Genomic DNA, 24981 nt, shown 5'->3' with positions numbered 1-24981 from the left:
ATAGAAATAAAATTTTGACAAAATTTTTTATATAAATAAAATTTTGACAAAAATTTTTTTCATAGAAATAAAATTTTGACAAAATTTTCTACAGAAATAAAACTTTGACAAAATTTTCTATAGAAATAAAATTTAGACAAAATTTTCTATAGAAATAAAATTTTGACAAAATTTTCTATAGAAATAAAATTTTGACAAAATTTTCTATAGAAATAAAATTTTAATAAAATTTTCTAGAGAAATAAAATTTTGCCAAAAATTTTCTATAGAAATAAAATTTTGACAACATTTTCTATAGAAATAAAATTTTGAGAAAATTTTCTATAGAAATAAAATTTTGACAACATTTTCTATTGAAATAAATTTTTGACACAATTTGCTATAGAAATACAATTTTGACTAAATTTTGTACAGAAATAAAATGTTGCCAAAATTTTCTATAGAAATAAAATTTTAAGAAGATTGTCTATATAAATTAAATTTTAAGAAAATTTTCAATCGAAATTAAATTTTGCCAAAATTTTCTATAGAAATAAAATTTTGAAAAAATTTCGTTTAGAATTGAAATTTTGACAAAATTTCGATAGAAATAAAATTTTTACAAACTTTTCTATAGAAATAAAATTTTGACAAACTTTTCTATAGAAATAAAATTTTGACAAAATTTTCTATAGAAATAAAATGGTGACATAATTTTCTATAGCCACCGTGGTGCAATGGTTAGCATGCCCGCCTTGCATACACAAGGTCGTGGGTTCGATTCCTGCAATGACCGAACACCAAAAAGTTTTTCAGCGGTAGATTATCCCACCTCAGTAATGCTGGTGACATTTCTGAGGGTTTCAAAGCTTCTCTAAGTGGTTTCAGTGGAATGTGTGGAACGCCGTTCGGACTCGGCTATAAAAAGGAGGTCCCTTGTCATTGAGCTTAACATGGAATCGGGCAGCACTCAGTGATAAGAGAGAAGTTCACCACTGTGGTATCACAATGGACTGAATAGTCTAAGTGAGTCTGATACATCGGGCTGCCACATAACCTAACCTAACCTAACCTAACCTTCTATAGAAATGAAATTTTAACAACCTTTTCTATAGAAATAAAATTTTGACAAAATTTTCTACAGAAATAAAATTTTAACAAAATTTTCAATAGAAATAAAATTTTGACAAAATTTTATGGAAATAAAATTTTGACAAAACTTTCTACAGAAATAAAATTATGACAAAATTTCCTTTAGAATTGAAATTTTTACAAAATTTTCTATAAAAATAAAATTGTGAAAAACTTTTCTATAGGAATAAAATTTTTCGGAAGGTTCAAGTGTATTTCACTTTGGGTTGAGTGAATTACCCGAATTTATTCTGATAATTGGTTGATAGTTTTGCTGCAAGTAGAGGATGCTGATGAGGAATGTGGTAATTCCGAAACAGCTGTACATCCAACCGTCTTGCAGTCTATAGGGCTTTGCCCAAATAAATTTGACAAGCATATTTTCCCTCTGTTGGTTAAGCTACACTTGTAGTTTAGTCAATGCATGGCTTTAAGCTGAGATCAAAAACAACAATAACGAAATAAAATTTTGACAAAATTTTCTATAGAAATAAAATTTTGACAAAATTTTTTATAGAAATAAAATTTTGACAAAATTTTCTATAGAAATAAAATTTGACAAAATTTCCTTTAGAATTGAAATTTTTACAAAATTTTCTATAGAAATAACATTTTGGCAAAGCTTTCTATAGAAATAAATTTTTGACAAAATTTTCTACAGAAATAAAATTTGGACAAGATTTTTTATAGAAATAAAATTTTAAGAAAATTTTCTATCGAAATTAAATTTTGCCAAAATTTTCTATAGAAATAAAATTTTGACAACATTGTCTAGAGAAATAAAATTTTGACAAAATTTTTCAGAGATATAAGATTTTGACAACATTTTCTATGGAAATAAAATTTTAACAAAATGTTCTTTAGAAATGAAAATTTTACAACATTTTCTATAAAAATAAAAATTTGACAAAGTTTTCTATAGAAATAAATTTTTGCCAAAATTTTCTTTAGAAATGTATTTTGACAATATGTTGACAAAATTTTCTAGAGAAATAAAATGTTGACAACATTTTCTAGGGAAATAAAATTTTGACAAAATTTTCTATAGAAATAAAATTTTGATAAAACCAAATTTTCTATAGAAATAAAATTTTGATAAAATTTTTTTATAGAAATGGTAAAATTTTGATCAAAAACTTCAAAATAATTTTCTTTTAAGTTGATAGATTTTTTTGTAAAATTTTCTTCATGTTGTGGTAGATTTTTTTGCCACTCGTGGCAAACGTGCTTCATTTCAATTTTCAAAAAGTCGGGCAAGGGAGAGTTCCCACTCCCCGACAAAAATTAGGTACCCTATTGTATTTAACCGCATGTTCATGTTTTACATTTTCTGAAAATTTTAAGTAATTAGGAACATACAAATATAAAATGTTATAACATATTTTTCCCAAATATTTTATAATAATTAATTAACATTACATGTTAGCACTTAAAAATAGTGTGTTAAAAAAAAATAATTCACACGCGTATATTTTTGCACCCAAATAAATATACAACAACTTATTGTCGACCCACTTTAGTGTTCATTCACACAAACACGTAGATCTTGTATCATGGTAAACATAATTTTTGTTTGAAAAGCGAAAGGGAGAAATTTAAATACATTGATTTTTTTTGTTACTTCAACAGACATGACACACACACACACAAATACACCAATATATTTTTTACGTAATATATGTATGGTGTAAGTCTTTCCAAATTCTTTACTATTTTCTCTACTTTGTCTTTAATCCATAGTGAAAAACCTACCAATATTCGTTCGCTGAGCTGTCATCTGTTGCGGAAAGATGGCCAACACCAGCAACGACAGACAAATAGGGGATAGAGGTAGATTAGATTTCATTTTTTTCTTGATTGGTTTTATGAGATTTTTTTGATGTTGCAAATTCGTTTGTTTCACTATGAATGTTGTAGATATTTTTTGTTGGTATCTTTTCATTTATTTTCACTTATTTCACCATTTTCTATGACTTTATAATGCAATCCATTGTACTTGCACTTTGTATAAAATTTATTTTTAAAGAATTTTCTATTTTTTCTTGCTCTTGTTGCATGTGTTTTATGTTTTTCACTTGGGACTGCGTGAGATTAGCAAATCGTTGGACATTATTTTCGAACGTATTCGGATAAACTGAAATTGGTGAATGCTGTGTGTGTACGAGACTACGATGACAAACTGCATGCAACAGTGTGCGCTTTATTTTTTTTATTTGAGAATTTAGCGTAAATTTAGACACTGTTGCATTTGCAAATAAAGATCATTGGGATATTCAGTCACTAGATGTCGTACGATAAGGTTTTCAATAAAAAACAAGCCACCATATGTCAAATTTAAAAAAAAAAAACAAGTAAGAAAGTCTAAAGTCGAGCGGTGCCGACTATATTATACCCTGCACCACTTTGTAGATCTAAATTTTCGATACCATATCACATCCGTCAAATGTGTTGGAGGCTATATATAAAGGTTTATCCCAAATACATACATTTAAATATCACTCGATCTGGAAGAATTTGATAGACTTCTACAAAATCTATAGACTCAAAATTTAAGTAGGCTAATGCACTAGGGTGGAACACAATGTTAGTAAAAAAATATGGGAAACGTTTAAATCTGAAGCAATTTTAAGGAAACTTCGGAAAAGTTTATTTATGATTTATCGCTCGATATATATGTATTAGAAGTATAGGAAAATTAGAGTCATTTTTACAACTTTTCGACTAAGCAGTGGCAATTTTACAAGGAAAATGTTGGTATTTTGACCATTTTTGTCGATATCAGAAAAACATATGTATGGGAGCTATATCTAAATCTGAACCGATTTAAACAAAATTTGGCACGCATAGCAACAATGCTAATTATACTCCCTGTGCAAAATTTCAACTAAATCGGAGTTAAAAATTAGCCTCTGTGGTCATATGAGTGTAAATCGGGCGATAGCTATATATGGGAGCTATATCTAAATCTGAACCGATTTCAACCAAATTTGACACGCATAGCAACAATACTAATTCTACTCCCCGTGCAAAATTTTAACTAAATCGGAGTTAAAAATTGGCCTCTGTGGTCACATGAGTGTAAATCGGGCGAAAGCTATATATGGGAGCTATATCTAAATCTGAACCGATTTCAACCAAATTCGGCACGCATAGCTACAATGCTAATTCTACTCCCTGTGCAAAATTTCAACCAAATTGGGGTAAAACTCTGGCTTCTGGGACCGTATTAGTCCATATCGGGCGAAAGATATATATGGGAGCTATATCTAAATCTGAACCGATTTCAATAAAATTTTGCACACTTGACTATAGTACTAATTGTTCTTCTTGTGCAAAATTTTAAGCAAATTAGGGTAAAACTCTGGCTTCTGCGGCCATATAAGTCCATATCGGGCGAAATATATATATGGGAGCTATATCTAAATCTGAACCGATTTCTTCCAAAATAAATAGGGATCTATTCTGAGCAAAAACACATACTTGTGCCGAATTTGAAGTCGATTGGACTAAAACTGCGACCTAGACTTTGATTACAAAAATGTGTTCACGGACAGACGGACAGACGGACATGGCTATATCGACTCAAGAGACCACCCTGAGCATTTTTGCCAAAGACACCATGTGTCTATCTCGTCTCCTTCTGGGTGTTGCAAACATATGCACTAACTTATAATACCCTGTTCCACAGTGTGGAGCAGGGTATAACAAACTTGACGTAGCGCCTTACTTGACAAAATCGCCCTCATACAAACCGATTCTCCTATTTGATTTCTGGTCTCCAATTATATAGTCCCCATGTACACTTCTGGAAAAGCAAAGTTGATACACTTAAAAATACCAAGTCGCTTCTCTAACATATGTCAAACATATTTTGCAGAAATGATGTCTATATTTTGATTTTGATTACAATGTTTGTTTTATGTGAACATATGATATGTTTGGAAGCACTTTTTTCCCAAATTAGATTGTGTTCTTACTGAAATTATACATTATTTGTCGCCACACAACATTTATATTTTTCTATCGATTATGGTTATACCCACCACCGTAGAATGGTGACGGGGGTATAATAAGTTTGTCATTCCGTTTGTAACACATCGAAATATCGATTTCCGACTATATAAAGTATATATATTCTTGATCAGGAAGAAATTCTGAGACGATATAACGATGTCCGTCTGTCTGTCTGGCTGTCTGTTGTAATCACGCTACAGTATTCAATACTGAAGCAATCGTGCTGAAATTTTGCACAAACTCGTCTTTTGTCTGCAGGCAGATCAAGTTCGAAGATGGGCTATATCGGTCCAGGTTTTGATATAGTCTCCATATAAATCGACCTCCCGATTTGGGGTCTTGGGCTTATAGAAATCGTAGTTTTTATCCAATTTGCCTGAAATTGGAAATTTAGAGGTATTTTATGACCATAAAGTGGTGTGCCAAAAATGGTGAGTATCGGTCCATGTTTTGGTGTAGCCCCCATATAGACCGATCTCCGGATTTGATTTCTTGGGCTTATAGAAACCGCAGTTTTTATTCAATTTACCTGAAATTGCAAATCTAGAGGTATTGTAGGACCACAAATACGTGTGCCAAATGGTGAGAATCGGTCCATATTTTGGTATAGCCCCCATATAGACCGACAAAATTTTCTATAGAAATAAAATTTTTACAAAATTTTCTATAGAAATGAAATTTTGGCAACATTTTGTAAAAAAATAAAATTTTTTGTGTAGTGTTTAATTTAAATTTTTAAAAATTTTTAAATTTCAGGCGGATAGAATGATTGCTCCTCTCAGAGACTCCAGAAGATAAATCTGGGGGTGTTTTATATGGGGTTTATATATATATATATATATATATATATATATATATATATATATATATATATATATATATATATATATATATATATATATATATATATATATATATATATATATATATATATATATATATATATATATATATATATATATATATATATATATATATATATATATATATATATATATATATATATATATATGAAATCGAGTAACATTTGCCTCTCGAGCCAAAAATAATCTACCAAAATTTTAAAAAATTTAAAAATTTTTAAAAATTTAAATTAAACACTACACAAAAAATTTTATTTTTTTAGAAAATGTTGTCAAAATTTCATTTCTATAGAAAATTTTGTAAAAATTTTATTTCTATAGAAAATTTTGTAAAAATTTTATTTCTATAGAAAATTTTGTCAACATTTTTTTTTTCTATAGAACATTTTGTTAAATTTTATTTGTAGAGAACATGTTGTCTTATTTTTATTTGTATAGAAAATTCGGTCAAAATTTTGACAAAATTTTATTTATTTAGAAAATTTTGACAAGTTTTTTTTTCATAGAAAATTTTTCCAAAATTTTATTTCTATAGAAAATTTTATTTTTGCGAAAATTTGGTAAAAATTGTATTTCCATAGAAAATTTTGTTAAAAGTTTATTTTTATAGAAAATTTTGTTAAAATTTGATTTCTATAGAAAATTGTGACAAAATTTTATTTCTCTACAAAATTGTGAGAAAATGTTGGGAAAAGTTTATTCCAATAGAAAATTTATGGAGAAGTACCTCTTTCTCCATAAATCAAGAATACTACCAATCTACAAAACTGTAAAAAATTTCCCATTTTAGCAGAATTCTATCAACTGTGGCCGGCACTAATCATTATTGCTAAAGGCAAAAAAATCACATTTTACGTTTCACATTTGCTGACGAATGTAGTGTACGCAATATTCCTCTCAAAAATGTTGATAACCTGTAACAAGTATATACAGCAGTAAGTTCGGCCGGGCCGAATCTTAAATACCCACCACCATGAACCAAATATTAGGGTTTCCTTTGAAATTTCAGGAGGGCTTGAGGACTTGAGGACACCTCCCGAAGATAAATTTAAAGATTTCACCTATGAGGACTATATCAGATTCTGGATTTATAAGAACCATTTTTGTTTGAGTTTTAGAGGAATCATTAACATCTCTTGTAAGTGTGCAAGAAAATTATAAAATAACGTCTTGATTTGAAATCTTAAATCTGTAGAAGTAAAATCTGGAAATTTTACATTGAGTTTCAAGCAATTTTCATGATCAGTGCGCCTTCTATACCCTCAAAAAGTGAAGTCGGTCTATATGGAGACATTACCAAATGGACCGATAAAAACTTAATACACGTTTTTGTGAGCCTTAAATACAAGAATATTTACAATTTCAGGCAAATCAGATAAAAACTACGGTTTCTAGTAACCCAAGGAGTTAAATCGGGAGATCGTTCTTATGGGCGGTATACTAAAATATGGACCGATACTCACTGTTTTCGGCACACCTCTTTATGACCCAAAAATACCTCTAGATTTCCAATTTCAGGCAAATAGGACAAAAACTTCGGATTCTAGAAGCCCAAGAAGTAAAAATGGGAAATCGGTCTATATGGGGGCTATACCAAAATATAGACCGATACTCACCATTTTCGGCACACCTGTTTATGGTCATAAAATACCTCTAGATTTCCAATTTCAGACAAATTGGATAAAAACTACGGTTTCTATAAGCCCAAGACCCCAAATCGGGAGGTCGTTTTATATGGGAACCATACCAAAACATGGACCGATACTCACAATTTTCGGCACACGTATTTGTGGTCCTACAATATCTCTAGATTTCCAAAGTCAGGTAAATTGAATAAAAACTGCGGTTTCTATAAGCCCAAGAAGTAAAATCGGGAGATCGGTCTATATGGGGGCTATACCAAAATATGGACCGATACTCACAATTTTTGGCACATGTATTTGTGGTCCTACAATACCTCTAGATTTCAAATTTCATGCAAATTGAATAGAAAGTGCGGTTTCTATAAGCCCAAGAAATAAAATCGGGAGATCGGTCTATATGGGGGCTATGCCAAAATATGGACCTATACTCACACTGGCGCACTTCTTTATGGTCATAAAATACCTTTAGATTTTAAATTTCAGGCAAATTGGATAAAAACTACGATTGCTATAAGCCCAAGACCACAGATCGGGAGGTCGGTTTATATGGGGACTATATCAAAACCTGGACCGATATAGCCCATCTTCGAACTTGATCTGCCTGCAGACAAAAGACGAGTTTGTGCAAAATTTCAGCACGATTGCTTCATTATTGAAGACTGTAGCGTGATTACAACAGACAGACAGACGGACATCGTTATATCGTCTTAGAATTTCGCCCTGATCAAGAATATATATACTTTATATAGTCGGAAATCGATATATCGATGTGTTACAAACGGAATGACAAACTTATATTATATTATATCTTTTGTCTGCAGGCAGGTCAAGTTCGAAGATGGGCTATATCCTTCCAAGTTTTGATATAGTTCCCATATAAACCGACCTGCCGATTTGGGGTCTTGAGCTTATTAAAACCTTAGTTTCTATCCAATTTGCCTGAAATTGGAAATCTGGAGGTATTTTACGACCACAAAGAGGTGTGCCAAAAATGGTGAGTGTCGGTCCATGTTTTGGTATAGCCCCCATATAGACCGGTCTCCCGATTATATTTCTAGGGCTTCTAGAATCGATAGTTTCTATCCAATTCGCTTGAAATTGGAAATCTGGAGGTATTTTAGGACCAAAAAGAGGTGTGCTAAAAATGGTGAGTGTCGGTCCATGTTTTGGTATAGCCCCCATATAGACCGATCTCCAGTTTTTACTTCTTGGGCGTCTAAAATCTGTAGTTTTTATTTTTAGAAATCTAGAGGTATTTTAAAACCTTAAAGAGGTGTGCTGAAAATTATGAGTATCGGACCTTGTTTTTATATAGCCATGGGGGCCGATCTCCAGATTTTATTCTTAGGCTTATAGAAACCGTAGTTTTTATCCAACATGCCTCAAAATTGAAATCTAGAGGTTTTTTAGGACCATAAAAAGGTATGCCGAAATGGTGAGTATAGGTCCTTGTTTTGATATAGCCATCAGATAGACCGATCTCCCGATATTACTTTTTGGGCTTCTAGAAACCGTAATTGTTGTCCACTTTGCCTGAAATCGAAAATCTGGAGGTTTTTAGGAGTATGTTACAAATAGGTGTGCAATAAATGATTTTATTTTTTAGGCTTCTAGAATCCGTAGTTTTTATCCAATTTGCCTGAAATGAGAAATCTACAGGTATTTTAGGACCTTAAATTGAGAGCCGAAAATGGCATGTATTGGTCCATGTTTTGGTTTATCTCCCAAATAGACCAATCTCCCGATTTTACTTCTTGGTCTTTTAGAAACCATAGTTTTGATCAAATTTGCATGAAATTTTTAATCTAGAAGTATTTTAGGACCATAAAGAGGTGTGCCGAAAATGGTGAATATCGGTCCATGTGAAACTGAATTATAGTTTCCAGATTTTACTTTTGGTAGTCATTTAAATAATGGGGGTAAAAATCTACACACAGATAAAAAATAAGTTTGAGAACCAATAACTTTTGTTGGAAAACCAATAACAAAATTTGTTAATTTTCCTGCAACAAACTAATTTGTACTTTTAATAACCATTATTACAAAAAAGTTGTTAGCAATCGTTACCATCAGAAGGCAACATATAATTTGTGTTCTCAATAACATAATTTGTAAGTAATTTGTTGAGCATCCAACAGTTCAAAATATTTGTTGTTGAACGTTACTTTTAATGCTCAACAAATATTTTTGAATTTGAACGAAAATATTTGTATGTGGTTTGTTGCAGTCTATCAATGACCTGTAACAAATTTATTGGTGTATTGACAAAAAATTAAATTGAAATTGACAGAATTATTGCACCAAAATTGCAAAATTGCCGGAACAATTTTGGAGATATTTTGTTAAGTACACACAGAGAATGAATATGACAAAAAGCTATTTTTGGACGGGGAACATGTAACATTTTTGTGTCGAAAATCCTATACTCAGTTTTGTAAATGTATGACGAATTTAAATTTGAGTAGTCCAGGGTCTAGCAAGCATTTTGACAACTTTTTGCCCAGTGATATATATTCTAGTTAATTAGAATTGTAATAACTCTAATCCCGATATTAATACGGTTTTATTAATTATCTCATACAACAACAGATACATTTAACTACCAAATTTAAAAGATATAAATTTTTTACAGGCATTTATAAATGCTTTTCTGTATTCTCTGATGAATGAGCTCTTTGCTTGCTATCATACACGTGCATGTGCTCATACTCATTTTGTTCTAACGGTATTCTTCGCATACTTCTTTTAGCTTTCGTACATGTTTTCAACGATGTGCGCATAACCAGTCTTGTATTTTTGTTTTTTTTGTTCATATCGGTAGCAGTCAACTAATTTCGCAACAAAACAATTTGTTGAAAATTCAGAATATTTCTATTATTTTCTCTGTCAAGCATCTATAAACACATTTCAACAACAAATATCTCATATTCAATAGACAAATTTGTTGAGCATCAGCAGATTTTACATACAAATAACGTTGTTAATATTTATTTGCAGTTATTTTTATACCCTCCACCATAGGATGGGGGGTATATTAACTTTGTCATTCCGTTTGTAACACATCGAAATATTGCTCTAAGACCCCATAAAGTATATATATTCTGGGTCGTGGTGAAATTCTGAGTCGATCTGAGCATGTCCGTCCGTCCGGCCGTCTGTTGAAATCACGCTAACTTCCGAACGAAACAAGCTATCGACTTGAAACTTGGCACAAGTAGTTGTTATTGATGTAGGTCGGATGGTATTGCAAATGGGCCATATCGGTCCACTTTTACGTATAGCCCCCATATAAACGGACCCCCAAATTTGGCTTGCGAGGCCTCTAAGAGAAGCAAATTTCATCCGATCCGGCTGAAATTTGGTACATGGTGTTAGTATATGGTCTCTAACAACCATGTAAAAATTGGTCCATATCGGTCCATAATTATATATAGCCCCAATATAAACCGATCCCCCGATTTGGCTTGCGGAGCCGCTAAGAGAAGCAAATTTCATCCGATCCGGCTGAAATTTGGTACATGGTGTTAGTATATGGTCTCTAACAACCATGCAAAAATTGGTCGACATCGGTCCATAATTATATATAGCCCCCATATAAACCGATCCCCCGATTTGGCTTGCGAGGCCGCTAAGAGAAGCAAATTTCATCCGATCTGGCTGAAATTTTGTACGTGATGTTAGTATATGGTCTATAACAACCATGCAAAAATTGGTCCACATCGGTTCATAATTATATATAGCCCCCATATAAACCGATCACCAGATTTGACCTCCGGAACCTCTTGGAAGACCAAAATTCATCTGATTCAGTTGAAATTTGGTATGTGGTGTTAATATATGGCTTCAAACTCCCATGCAAAAATTGGTCGATATCGGTCCATAATTATATATAGGCCCCATATAAACCGATCTCGAGATTTGACCTCCAGAGCCCCTTGGAAGAGCAAAATTCTTCCATTCGGTTGAAATTTGGTACGTGATGTTAGTATATGGTATCCAAACACCATGCAGGAATTGGTTCCTATCAGTCCATAATTATATATAGCTCCCATATAAACCGATCCCCAGATTTGACCTCCGGTGCCTTTTGGAGAAGCAAAATTCATCCGATCTGCTTGAAATTTGGTACGTGGTGGTAGTATATGATATTTAACAACCATGCCAAAAGTGGTCCATATCAGTCCATAATCGTACATAGCCCCATATAAACCGATCCCGAGATTTGGTTTTGGAACCTCTTGGAGGAGCAAATTTCATCCGAGTGAGTTGAAATTTGGTACATTGTGCTAGTATATGGTCGTTAACAACCATGCCTAACTAGGTCCATATCGGTCTATAGTTATATATGGCCCTCATATAAATCGATCCCCATTCACACAAAAATTGGTCCATATCAAGTTCATAATTGTATATAGCCCCCATATAAGCGACCCCCATATTTCAATTCTGGCTCTCTACGTACAAAAAGTCCATATCGATTCGTTATTATTTGTAGACTTAACTATACATAACTTTTTTGTCTAATATATACCATGTATGGACTAAATCACAGTCTTTCGTAGAAGTTTCTACGCAATCCATGGTGGTGGGTACATAAGATTCGGCCTGGCCGAACTTGCGGCCGTATGTACTTGTTATTTTTAGAAATCTAGAGGTATTTTAAAACCTTAAAGAGGTGTGCTGAAAATTATGAGTATCGGACCTTGTTTTTATATAGTCATGGGGGCCGATCTCCAGATTTTATTCTTAGGCTTATAGAAGCCGTAGTTTTTATCCAACATGCCTCAAAATTGAAATCTAGAGGTTTTTTAGGACCATAAAAAGGTATGCCGAAATGGTGAGTATAGGTCCTTGTTTTGATATAGCCATCAGATAGACCGATCTCCCGATATTACTTTTTGGGCTTCTAGAAACCGTAATTGTTGTCCACTTTGCCTGAAATCGAAAATCTGGAGGTTTTTAGGAGTATGTTACAAATAGGTGTGCAATAAATTTTAGGCTTCTAGAATCCGTAGTTTTTATCCAATTTGCCTGAAATGAGAAATCTACAGGTATTTTAGGACCTTAAATTGAGAGCCGAAAATGGCGTGTATTGGTCCATGTTTTGGTTTATCTCCCAAATAGACCGATCTCCCGATTTTACTTCTTGGGCTTTTAGAAACCATAGTTTTGATCAAATTTGCATGAAATTTTTAATCTAGAAGTATTTTAGGACCATAAACTGAATTATAGTTTCCAGATTTTACTTTTGGTAATCATTTAAATAATGGGGGTAAAAATCTACACACAGATAAAAATAAGTTTGAGAACCAATAACTTTTGTTGGAAAACCAATAACAAAATTTGTTAATTTTCCTGCAACAAACTAATTTGTACTTTTAATAACCATTATTACAAAAAAGTTGTTAGCAATCGTTACCATCAGAAGGCAACGTATAATTTGTGTTCTCAATAACATAATTTGTAAGTAATTTGTTGAGCATCCAACAGTTCAAAATATTTGTTGTTGAACGTTACTTTTAATCCTCAAGAAATATTTTTGAATTTGAACGAAAAAATTTGAATGTGGTTTGTTGCAGTCTATCAATGATCTGTAACAAATTTATTGGTGTATTGACAAAAAATTAAATTGAAATTGACAGAATTATTGCACCAAAATTGCAAAATTGCCGGAACAATTTTGGAGATATTTTGTTAAGTACACACAGAGAATGAATATGACAAAATGCTATTTTTGGACGGGGAACATGTAACATTTTTGTGTCGAAAATCCTATACTCAGTTTTGTAAATGTATGACGATTTTAAATTTGAGTAGTCCAGGGTCTAGCAAGCATTTTGACAACTTTTTGCCCAGTGATATATATTCTAGTTAATTAGAATTGTAATAACTCTAATCCCGATATTAATACGGTTTTATTCATTATCTCATACAACAAACACATTTAACTACCAAATTTAAAAAATATAAATTTTTTACAGGCATTTATAAATGCTTTTCTGTATTCTCTGATGAATGAGCTCTTTGCTTGCTATCATACACGTGCATGTGCTCATACTCATTTTGTTCTAACGGTATTCTTCGCATACTTCTTTTAGCTTTCGTACATGTTTTCAACGATGTGCGCGTAACCAGTCTTGTATTTTTGTTTTTATTTTCATATCGGTAGCAGTCAACTAATTTCGCAACAAAACAATTTGTTGAAAATTCAGAATATTTCTATTATTTCCTCTGTCAAGCATCTACAAACACATTTCAACAACAAATATCTCATATTCAATAGACAAATTTGTTGAGCATCAGCAGATTTTACATACAAATAAAGTTGTTAATATTTATTTGCAGTTATTTTTATACCCTCCACCATAGGATGGGGGGTATATTAACTTTGTCATTCCGTTTGTAACACATCGAAATATTGCTCTAAGACCCCATAAAGTATATATATTCTGGGTCGTGGTGAAATTCTGAGTCGATCTGAGCATGTCCGTCCGTCAGTCCGTCTGTTGAAATCACGCTAACTTCCGAACGAAACAAGCTATCGACTTGAAACTTGGCACAAGTAGTTGTTATTGATGTAGGTCGGATGGTATTGCAAATGGGCCATATCGGTCCACTTTTACGTATAGCCCCCATATAAACGGACCCCCAACGGAAATTTGGTACATGGTGTTAGTATATGGTCTCTAACAACTATGCAAAAATTGGTTCACATCACATAATTATATATAGCCCCCATATAAACCGACCACCAGATTTGCCCTCCGGAGCCCCCTTGGAAGAGTAAAATTCATCCTATTCGGTTGAAATTTGGTACGCTATGTTAGTATATGGTATCCAACAACCATGCAGGAATTGGTTCATATCAGTCCATAATTATATATAACACCCATATAAACCGATCCCCAGATTTGGCCTCCGGTGCCTTTTGGAGAAGCAAAATTCATCCGATCTGGTTGAAATTTGGTACGTGGTGGTAGGATACGATATTTAACAACAGTGCCAAAAGTGGTCCATATCAGTCCATAATCATATATATCCCCTTATAAACCGATCCCGAGATTTGGTTTTGGGGCCTCTTGGTACGTTTAGAAGAAGTTTCTACGCAATCCATGGTGGAGGGTACATAAGCTTCGGCTTGGCCGAACTTACGGCCGTATATACTTGTTTTGTGTGCAGATGTTAGGTTTTAAATCAAGGCGTTATTTCATCGTTTTCTTGCACACTTGCACACGATGTTTATGATTCCTCTAAAACTCAAACAAATACGGTTTTTACAAATCCAGAATCTGATCTGGTCTTCATAGGTAAAATCTTTGAATTTATCTTCGGGAAGTGTACTGGTTGAACTGATCTGCTTGTCACCAAATCCCCCTGAAATTTTCACAGCAAACTATAATATTTGATTCATGGGGGCGGGTATTTAAGATTCGGTCCGGCCGAACTTACTGCTTTATATACATGTTAGAGTTGAGTTGATCTCTGAGAAACATTCAAATTTAGGGCAGATGTACAGTAATTGTGATGAAAAAGTACCAAATGGATCGCGGTCGTGCCACGGGGCTTTTGGCAGACGAAATGTAACAAAAAAAGCAGAAAAGTGTCAACTTTATCAACCCTGGTCTGATTCTATGTTTAGCTCAATGACAAGGAACCTCAATTTTAAGTCCGAACTGCGTTTCACTTTGTGGATTTTTTGAGAGTGGCATATCCACATTCTAGCATAGACATACTCGTAGACATTAATCGGGTAATGGTAAAATGGTAACAATATTTTTCAATTTTTTACTTTTATTAGAATAGGGGACTCATGCATTCACAGTATCATGTATCCTAAAAAGGTATAAAATAAATTGAAGGCCATAAAAAGCCGTCATTGGATTTCTCACTCACACCTTATAAATGTAAACCTTCAAGCTTTATTTCCAATTACCCCATTGATGCAAAAGCAAAAAATTCGATTAATCATCCATAAATCGTTTCTCTCACACATCGATTTGTCTACTTGTCACAATTTTGGATTTTGCCAAACAGAACAAAAAACAAGTATATAAAGCAGTAAATTCGGCCGTGCCGAATCTTAAATACCCACCACCATGAATCAAATATAATAGTTTACTTTGAAAACTCTTCGTCGCAGTGGGTTACTTGATAATATATAGAATTATAGGGGGTTTGATGACAAATCTTCTCCCAAGCAAGTCAATTGCCGAAGACAAGCTTTAAAGATTTTACCTATGAAGACCAGATCAGATTCTGGATTTATGAGAACCAATTTTGTTTGAGTTTTAGAGAATTATAAACATATCGTGTATATGATGAAATTACGCCTTGATTTGAAATCTTAAATCTGTAGATTTTTTCCGCCATTATTTAAACAAATACGATGAGTTAAATCTGGAAATTCTACTTTCAGTTTCAAGCAATTTTCATGACCATGAAAGAAGTGTTTTCTTTTTTGAGAAACGTAATTTTAGACAAGCAAAGTTTTTTTGACACACATTTTAGAGACAATCGTTGAATAAACGAAAATACTTTATAAGAAAAGGAAATTTCGTTTGTCTAAATTTCATTATAGATTACTAATTTCAAGCAAATCGTATAAAAACTACGGATACTAAAAGCCCAAGAAATAAAGCCGGGATATCGATCTATATTTGGGCTATACCAAAACATGGATCGATGGGCACCATTTTCGGCACACCTTGTTATGGTCCTAAAATACCTCTAGATTTCCAATTTTAGGCAAATCGGATGGTTAATATAGTTTCTAGAAGACCTAGAAGCAAAATCGGGAGGTCGGTCTATATGGGGGCTATACCAAAACATGAACCGATGGGCACCATTTTTGGCATACCTTTTTATGGTCCTCAAATACCTCTATATTTCCAATTTCAGGCAAATTGAATAAAAAATACGGTTTTTATAGGCCCAAGACTCCAAATCGGGAGGTTGGTTTATATGGGGGCTATATCAAAACATGGACCGATAGAGGCCATTTTCGATATACATCTTTATGGTCGCATAATACCTCTAGATTTTCAATTTCATACAAATCGGATAGAAAATACTGTTTCTAGACGCGTAAGAAGTAAAATCGGGAGATCGGTCTATATGGGGGCTATACCAAAACATGGACCGATACGGACCACTTTTGACACACCTCTTTATAGTCCCACAATACCTCTAGATTTTCAATTTCAGACAAATCGGATAGAAAATAATGTTTCTAGACGCGTAAGAAGCAAAATCGGGAGATCGGTCTATATGGGTGCTATACCAAAGCATGGACCGATACGGACCATTTTCGACACACCTCTTTACAGTCCCACAATACTTCTAGATTTCCATTTTCAGGCAAATCGGATAGTAAATATAGTTTCTAGACGCCCAAGAAGCAAAATCGGGAGATCGGTCTATATGGGGGCTATACCAAAACATGGACCGATACGGACCATTTTCGACACACCTCTTTATGGTTCCAAAATACCTATAGATTTCCAATTTCAGGCAAATCGGATGGTAAATATAGTTTCTAGACGCCCAAGAAGCAAAATCGGGAGATCGGTCTATATGGGGGCTATACCAAAATATGGACCGATACGGACCATTTTCGACACACCTCTTTATGGTTCCAAAATACCTATAGATTTCCAATTTCAGGCAAATCGGATGGTAAATATAGTTTCTAGACGCCCAAGAAGCAAAATCGGGAGATCGGTCTATATGGGGGCTATACCAAAACATGGACCGATACGCACCATTTTCGACACACCTCTTTATGCTTCCAAAATACCTCTAGATTTCCAATTTCAGGCAAATCTGATAAAAACTACGGTTTTTATAGGCCCAAGACCCCAAATAGGAAGGTTGGTTTATATGGGGACTATATCAAAACTTGCACCGATATAGCCCATCTTCGAACTTGACCTGCCTGCAAACAAAAAACGAATCTGTGCCAAATTTCGGGACGATAGCGCCATTATTGAAGGCTGTAGCGTGATTACAACAGACAGACAGACAGACAGACAGACAGACAGACAGACGGACAGACGGACATGCTTATATCGTCTTAGAATTTCTCCCTGATCAAGAATATATATACTTTATGTAGTCGGAAATCGATATTTCGATGTGTTACAAACGGAATGACAAACTTATTATACCCCCGTCACCATTTTATGGTGGTGGGTATAAAAAAAAAAACAAGGCGACTACACCAAATTGTGTTTTGTTAACACTGATATCAAAGAAAAATATATCGAATGTAAATATCACCCACAAATTCAAGCGAATTCATTATTGTTGGTAGAGCTCTAATATATTTGACTACAGTGTCTATCCGGGGATCATATTTCATTCGATATCCTTTAGTAAAATGTCCCCTGCAATGAGTGAGGAGTGTTAAATAAACATCAATAATAACAACAACAAAAAAACTGACACATTTCCAAACGACTGACAGAGTAAATATTTGTGATATAAAAATATCATTGAAGGGATAATGAAGAAAGGGAGAATAGTTTCACAATACTAATTGCAGAATAATTGTAAAACAAACATCCTGCCGTTAGTGGTATGTATAGGTGTAATGATATTGTGTAGGAGTGGTGTATTTGATTTTTGTATGGAATTCTCGTGACTTAATATTTCGCAGAGAAGTACACAGGTTTATGTTGGCAATGTGTATATATAGGTCATAGGTATTTGATAATGAACTCTACACCGAAAAAAATATTTACTTAATATGAAATATTATGTCACCTAAAATAAAGAAATTATAATTAAAAGAAATTTCATAATAATTGCTTTAAGTTTTTTTTTGAAGTCATGTGTCTTTGAAGTTAAACTCAGCTTAGAGTGAAGAAGCGTTTTTATACCCTGCGCCACACTGTGGAACAGGGTATTAAAGGGTGATTTGTTAAGAGCTTGATAACTTTTTTTTTTAAAAAACGCATAAAATTTGCAAAATCTCATCGCTTCTTTATTTGAAACGTTAGATTGGTCCATGACATTTACTTTTTGAAGATAATTTCATTTAAATGTTGACCGCGGCTGCGTCTTAGGTGGTCCATTCGGAAAGTCCAATTTTGGGCAACTTTTTCGAGCATTTCGGCCGGAATAGCCCGAATTTCTTCGGAAATGTTGTCTTCCAAAGCTGGAATAGTTGCTGGCTTATTTCTGTAGACTTTAGACTTGACGTAGCCCCACAAAAAATAGTCTAAAGGCGTCAAATCGCATGATCTTGGTGGCCAACTTACCGGTCCATTTCTTGAGATGAATTGTTCTCCGAAGTTTTCCCTCAAAATGGCCATAGAATCGCGAGCTGTGTGGCATGTAGCGCCATCTTGTTGAAACCACATGTCAACCAAGTTCAGTTCTTCCATTTTTGGCAACAAAAAGTTTGTTAGCATCGAACGATAGCGATCGCCATTCACCGTAACGTTGCGTCCAACAGCATCTTTGAAAAAATACGGTCCAATGATTCCACCAGCGTACAAACCACACCGAACAGTGCATTTTTCGGGATGCATGGGCAGTTCTTGAACGGCTTCTGGTTGCTCTTCACTCCAAATGCGGCAATTTTGCTTATTTACGTAGCCATTCAACCAGAAATGAGCCTCATCGCTGAACAAAATTTGTCGATAAAAAAGCGGATTTTCTGCCAACTTTCTAGGGCCCATTCACTGAAAATTCGACGTTGTGGCTCGTTAGTAAGTCTATTCATGATGAAATGTCAAAGCATACTGAGCATCTTTCTTTTTGACACCATGTCTGAAATCCCACGTGATCTGTCAAATACTAATGCATGAAAATCCTAACCTCAAAAGAATCACCCTTTATAAGTTAGTGCATATGTTTGCAACACCCAGAAGGGGAAGAGATACACATGGTGTCTTTGGCAGAAATGCTCAGGGTGGGCTCCTGAGTCGATATAGCAATGTCCGTCTATCCGTGAACACATTTTTGTAATCAAAGTCTAGGTCGCAGTTTTAGTCCAATCGACTTCAAAATTTGGCACAAGTATGTGTAGAACCCTATTGATTTTGGAAGAAATCGGTTCAGATTTAGACAGGGCTGTGGAGTCGAGTCAATTTTGCTCGACTCCGACTCCGACTCCAGCATTTTTCATCAGCTCGACTCCGGAGTCGACTCCGGGTAATATAACTAAATCACATTTTAATACCACTAATTTGTAGTTCTATTGTGGGGGTACCGTAAGTGGATCGATACGATACGTATTTATTTATGTGTGCAAAAAAAGGGTCTTAATTTCATACTAGATGCCAATTGAACTCTATATTTCAAATTTAGGGCAATGTTTAATAAATAAAATAATTATATAACAGATGCGAAGATACCAACAGTATATGTATTTGTGGGCCAAAATTATTGATACTATCTCAAATCCTTTAAATTTGTTGCGAGCTATATAAAGGTTTATATTCCCATATGCCTGAATTTGAATCTGAATCGATTTAGACAAAATTGTATATACTTCTACAAAATCTATGTACTTAAAATTTAAATCTAACGTTATACACACAAATTTAAAAAAAAACACAATTTTAACAAAAAATAAAAATGCAAGGAAAGTCTAAAGTCGGGCGTGCCGATTATAATATACTCTGCACAACTTTGTATTTAGATCTACATTTTGATAAAATCTCAAATCAGACTTCTATAAAATCTCAGGCAATATTTTGGAAATATTTATAATTGTTTAGCCAATTTCGCAAAAATGCATTTATGATTCATTCATTGAAAAATTTGAAAATTTGAGTCATTTCTACAAGTTTTCGACTTAATAGTGAGTATCATTGAGCATACAATTTTGGAAAAAATTTTGTTTAGTAACTAAAATATTTTGCAAAATTTTATATAGAAATAAAATTTTGCAAAATTTTCTACAGAAACAAAATTTTGACTAAATTTTCTATAGAAATAAAATTTTGGCAAAATTTTCTATGGACATCAAATTTTGTACAAATATATAGAAATAAAATTTTGAATAAAATTTTTATAGAAATAAAATTTGGCAAAATTTTTTATAGAAATAAAAGTTTGAAAAAAATATCAATAGAAATACAATTTAAAAAAAAAAACAAGTACATACGGCCGTAAGTTCGGCCAGGCCGAAGCTTATGTACCCTCCATCATGGATTGCGTAGAAACTTCATCTAAGCACTGCCATCCACAATCGAATTACTTAAGTTGCGGTAACCTTTGCCGATGGCAAGGTATCTTAAAACCTCCTAACACCATCTTCTAAATTGTATGTAAGTCCATACGTGGTATATATTAAATCAAAAAAGATCGATCCAATACGTATATAATTCAGTTTGACAAAGTAGACATAAAATTTTGACAAAATTTTCTATAGAAATAAAATTTTCACAAAATTTTCTAAAGAAATAAAAATTTTGACAAAATTTTCTATAGAAAGAAAATTTTGACAAAAATGTCTACAGAAATAAAATTTTAACAAAATTTTCTATAGAAATAAACTTTTGATAAAATTTTCTATAGAACTAAAATCTTGGTAGATTATTTTTGGCTCTAGTGGCAACCATGATTATGAACCGATATGGACCAAGTTTTGTGTGATTGGACCAATTTTGGTATGGTTGTTAGCGACCATATACTAACACCACGTTCCTAATTTGAACCGGATCGGATGAATTTTGCTCCTCCAAGAGGCTCCGGAGGTCAAATCTGGAGAATGTTTTATATTGGGGCTATATATAATTATGGACCGATATGGACCAATTCTGGCACGGTTGTTAAAGATCATATACTAACACCATGTTCCAAATTACAACCGGATTGGATGAAATTTGCTTCTCTTGGAGACTTCGCAACCCAAATCTGGGGATCGGTTTATATGGGGGCTATATATAATTATGAACCGATGTGGACCAATTTTTGCATGGTTGTTAGATACCATATACCAATATCATGTACCAAATATCAGGCGGATCGGCTGAAATTTGCTTCTCTTTGAGGCTCCGCAACCCAAATCTGGGGATCGGTTTATATGGGGGCTATATATAATTATGGACCGATATGGACCAATTTTTGCATGGTTGTTAGAGACCATATACCAACACCATGTAGCAAATTTCAGCGGGATCGGATGAAATTTGCTTCTCTTTTAGGCTCCGCAAGCCAAATCTGGGGATCGGTTTATATGGGGGCTATATATAATTATGGACCGATGTGGACCAATTTTTGCATGATTGTTACAGACCATATACCAACACCATGTAGCAAATTTCAGCCGGATCGGAAGAAATATGCTTCTCTTAGAGGCTCCACAAGCCAAATCTGGGGATCGGTTTATATAGGGGCTATATATAATTAAGGACCGATATGGACCAATTTTTGCATGGTTGTTAGAGACCATATACCAACATCATGTACCAAATTTCAGCCGGATCGGATGAAATTTGCTTCTCTTTTAGGCTCCGCAAGCCAAATCTGGGGATCGGTTTATATGGGGGCTATATATAATTATGGACCAATGTGGACCAATTTTTGCATGGTTGTTAGAGACCATATACCAACACCATATACCAAATTTCAGCCGGATCGGATGAAATATGCTTCTGTTAGAGACTCCACAAGTCAAATCTGAGGGTCCCTTTATATGGGGGCTATACGTAAAAGTGGACCGATATGGCCCATTTTCAATACCATCCGACCTACATCGATAACAACTACTTGTGCCAAGTTTCAAGTCGATAGCTTGTTTCGTTCGGAAGTTAGCGTGATTTCAACAGACGGACGGACGGACATGCTTAGATCGACTCAGAATTTCACGACGACCCAGAATATATATACTTTATGGGGTCTTAGAGCAATATTTCGATGTGTTACAAACGGAATGACAAAGTTAATATACCCCCATCCTATGATGGAGGGTATAAAAATTGTGTAGCAAATAAAATTTTGCAAAATTTTCTTTGAAATAAAATTTTGCAAAATATTCTATAGAAACCAAAATTTTGACTAAATTTTCTATAGAAATAAAATTTTGACTAAATTTTATATAGAAAAAAAATATTTCTATAGTAATAAAATTTTGAATACATTTTTATAGCAGTGAGTATCAGTGAGCATCAGTAAGAAAAAATTGTTGAGAAAATTTGCTATAGAAATAAAATTTGAGAATTTGTTCTTTTAGAAATAAAATTTTGAAAAAATTATCAATAAAAATACAATTTTAGAAAAACTTTTGTGTAGTAAATAAAATTCTGCAAAATATTCTACAGAAACAAAATTTTGACTAAATTTTCTATAGAAATAAAATTTTGAAAAAAATTTCTATAGAAATAACATTTTGACCAAATTTTCTAATAAAAAAATCTACTACTATAAAATTTTGGCAAAATTTTCTATAGAAATAAAATTTTGACTTAAATTTTTATAGAAATAAAATTATCAATAGAAATAAAATTGTGAAAAAATTTTTGTGTAACAAGCAAAATTTTGCAAAATTTTCTGTAGAAATAAAATTTTGCAAAATATTCTATAGAAATAAAATGTTGACTAAATTATCTATAGAAAAAAATATTTCTAGTAATAAAATTTTGAATAAATTTTCTATATAATAAATAAAATTTTGACAAAACTTTTTATAGAAATAACATTTTGACAAAATTTTCTATAAAAACAACTTTGAAAGAATTTTCTGTCAATATTCCACATATGTTTATGGCCTTAAAATAAAATTAAAAAAAAAATATTTCGATTGTTCGAAATATTTCAAATAAATTGATATGGGCATTAAAATGGATCGATCCAGCCCATCTGCTAGTCTAACATTCTAGGAAACATAAAAAGATAGACGTAATTGGAAGTTGATTTTCATTTACAATCATGCTGCACATTGATCGAATGAATAACGCAATGGAAACTAATTTGCGTAAAAACTTGCTTAGTTACAAAAATAAAAAGTGTTTTAAAAAATTTGGTTTAGTCGGAGTCGGAGTCGAGCAAAATTTTTATGACTCCGACTCCGACTCCAGCAAAATCTTCAGACTCCGACTCCAAGACTCCGACTCCGTCTCCACAGCTCCCATAAATATCTTTCGCCCGATATGCACTAATATGGACCCAGCAGCCAGAGTTTTATACCGATTTGCTTGAAACTTTGTACAAACATAACACTTAGTCGTATAGTCAAGTGTGCAAAATTTGATTGAAATCGGTTAAGATTTAGATATAGCTCCCATATATACCTTTCGCCCGATATGGACTTATATGGCTCCAGAAGCCAGATTTTTGGCCGAAGTTGGTTGAAATTTTGCACTAGAAGTACAATTAGTAGTATAGTCAAGTGTGCAAAATTTGATTGAAATCGGTTCAGATTTAGATATAGCTCCCATATATATCTTTCGCCCGATATGGACTAATATGGTCCTAAAAGCCAGAGTTTTGGCCCAATTTGTTTGAAGTTTTGCACAGGGAGTAGATTTAGCATTGTAGCTATGCGTGACAAATTTGGTTGAAATCGATTTAGATTTAGATATAGCTCCCATATATATCTTTCGCCCGATATGCACTTATATGGACCCAGAAGCCAGAGTTTTATCCCGATTAGCTTGAAATTTTGCACAAGGAGTACAATTGGTAGTATAGTCATGTGTGCCAAATTTGATTGAAATCGGTTCAGATTTAGATATAGCTTCCATATATACTTTTCCCCCGATATGGACTTATATGGCCACAGAAGCCAGAGTTTTGGCCCAATTTGGTTGAAATTTTGCACTAGGAGTACAATTACCCAGCAAAAAAAGCGTCGCCAAAAAAGTAATGAAAATGTTCTTTTTGGATCCGGAAGTGATGCAAAATTGACGCAGAAGCGTTGAATTTAACATGGGCTTGTCATAGGACGGAAGTCCTCCATTTCAACAGCCGTTGCACTGAATTTGCATCATTTCTTTAGGTGTGATCCGAATTCAATGTTTTGAATGTAAATTAAAAAAATCTGTGATATTTTGTCAAATAAATAATTTTTTTAATGTTCTATAATTTTTAATCTTCTTAATCGCTTGTCGGAAACGTTTGACATCAAATATTTTCAAAAATTCACAATTTTTTCAGATTGGATTTAGCATTTTTTTCGACAAAATTTATATGAATTGTATCATTTTATGAATTTTTACTCTGTTTTTAACTTATTTGAAACAAAAAAAGTTAAAATTACCCATTAAAAGTATGAAAAAACCCAGTTATAAAAAATTGTATTAAAAGAACTTCCTGGGTAGTTAAAATAAAGAACATCATTGGTAGTGCATCTTCTGGAAGTGCTTTTAAAGTTGTGCCTTTGGAAGAACTTACAATTT

General features: G+C 33.2%; 1 protein-coding gene across 3 annotated transcripts in view; it reads right to left on the bottom strand.

Annotated features, from left to right (window-relative positions):
* The window catches only part of LOC142222248 (glutamate receptor ionotropic, kainate 2-like), a 79786-nt gene extending 76525 nt beyond the window's left edge, over positions 1-3261 (bottom strand). For 2 of the 3 annotated variants that reach the window (XM_075292263.1, XM_075292265.1), the window contains exon 1: positions 2863-3261. In XM_075292263.1, the coding sequence (XP_075148378.1) occupies positions 2863-3052 (190 nt within the window). In that variant the 5' untranslated portion in view covers positions 3053-3261. The remainder of the gene's footprint in view (positions 1-2862) is intronic. The other variant, XM_075292264.1, reaches the window with a different exon arrangement.
* Between the last annotated feature and the right edge of the window lie 21720 nt (positions 3262-24981).

The sequence above is a fragment of the Haematobia irritans genome, chromosome 1 (assembly GCF_050003625.1).
Source record: "Haematobia irritans isolate KBUSLIRL chromosome 1, ASM5000362v1, whole genome shotgun sequence".
NCBI lineage: Eukaryota > Metazoa > Arthropoda > Insecta > Diptera > Muscidae > Haematobia > Haematobia irritans.
This window is presented reverse-complemented; position numbering and strand designations above follow the sequence as displayed.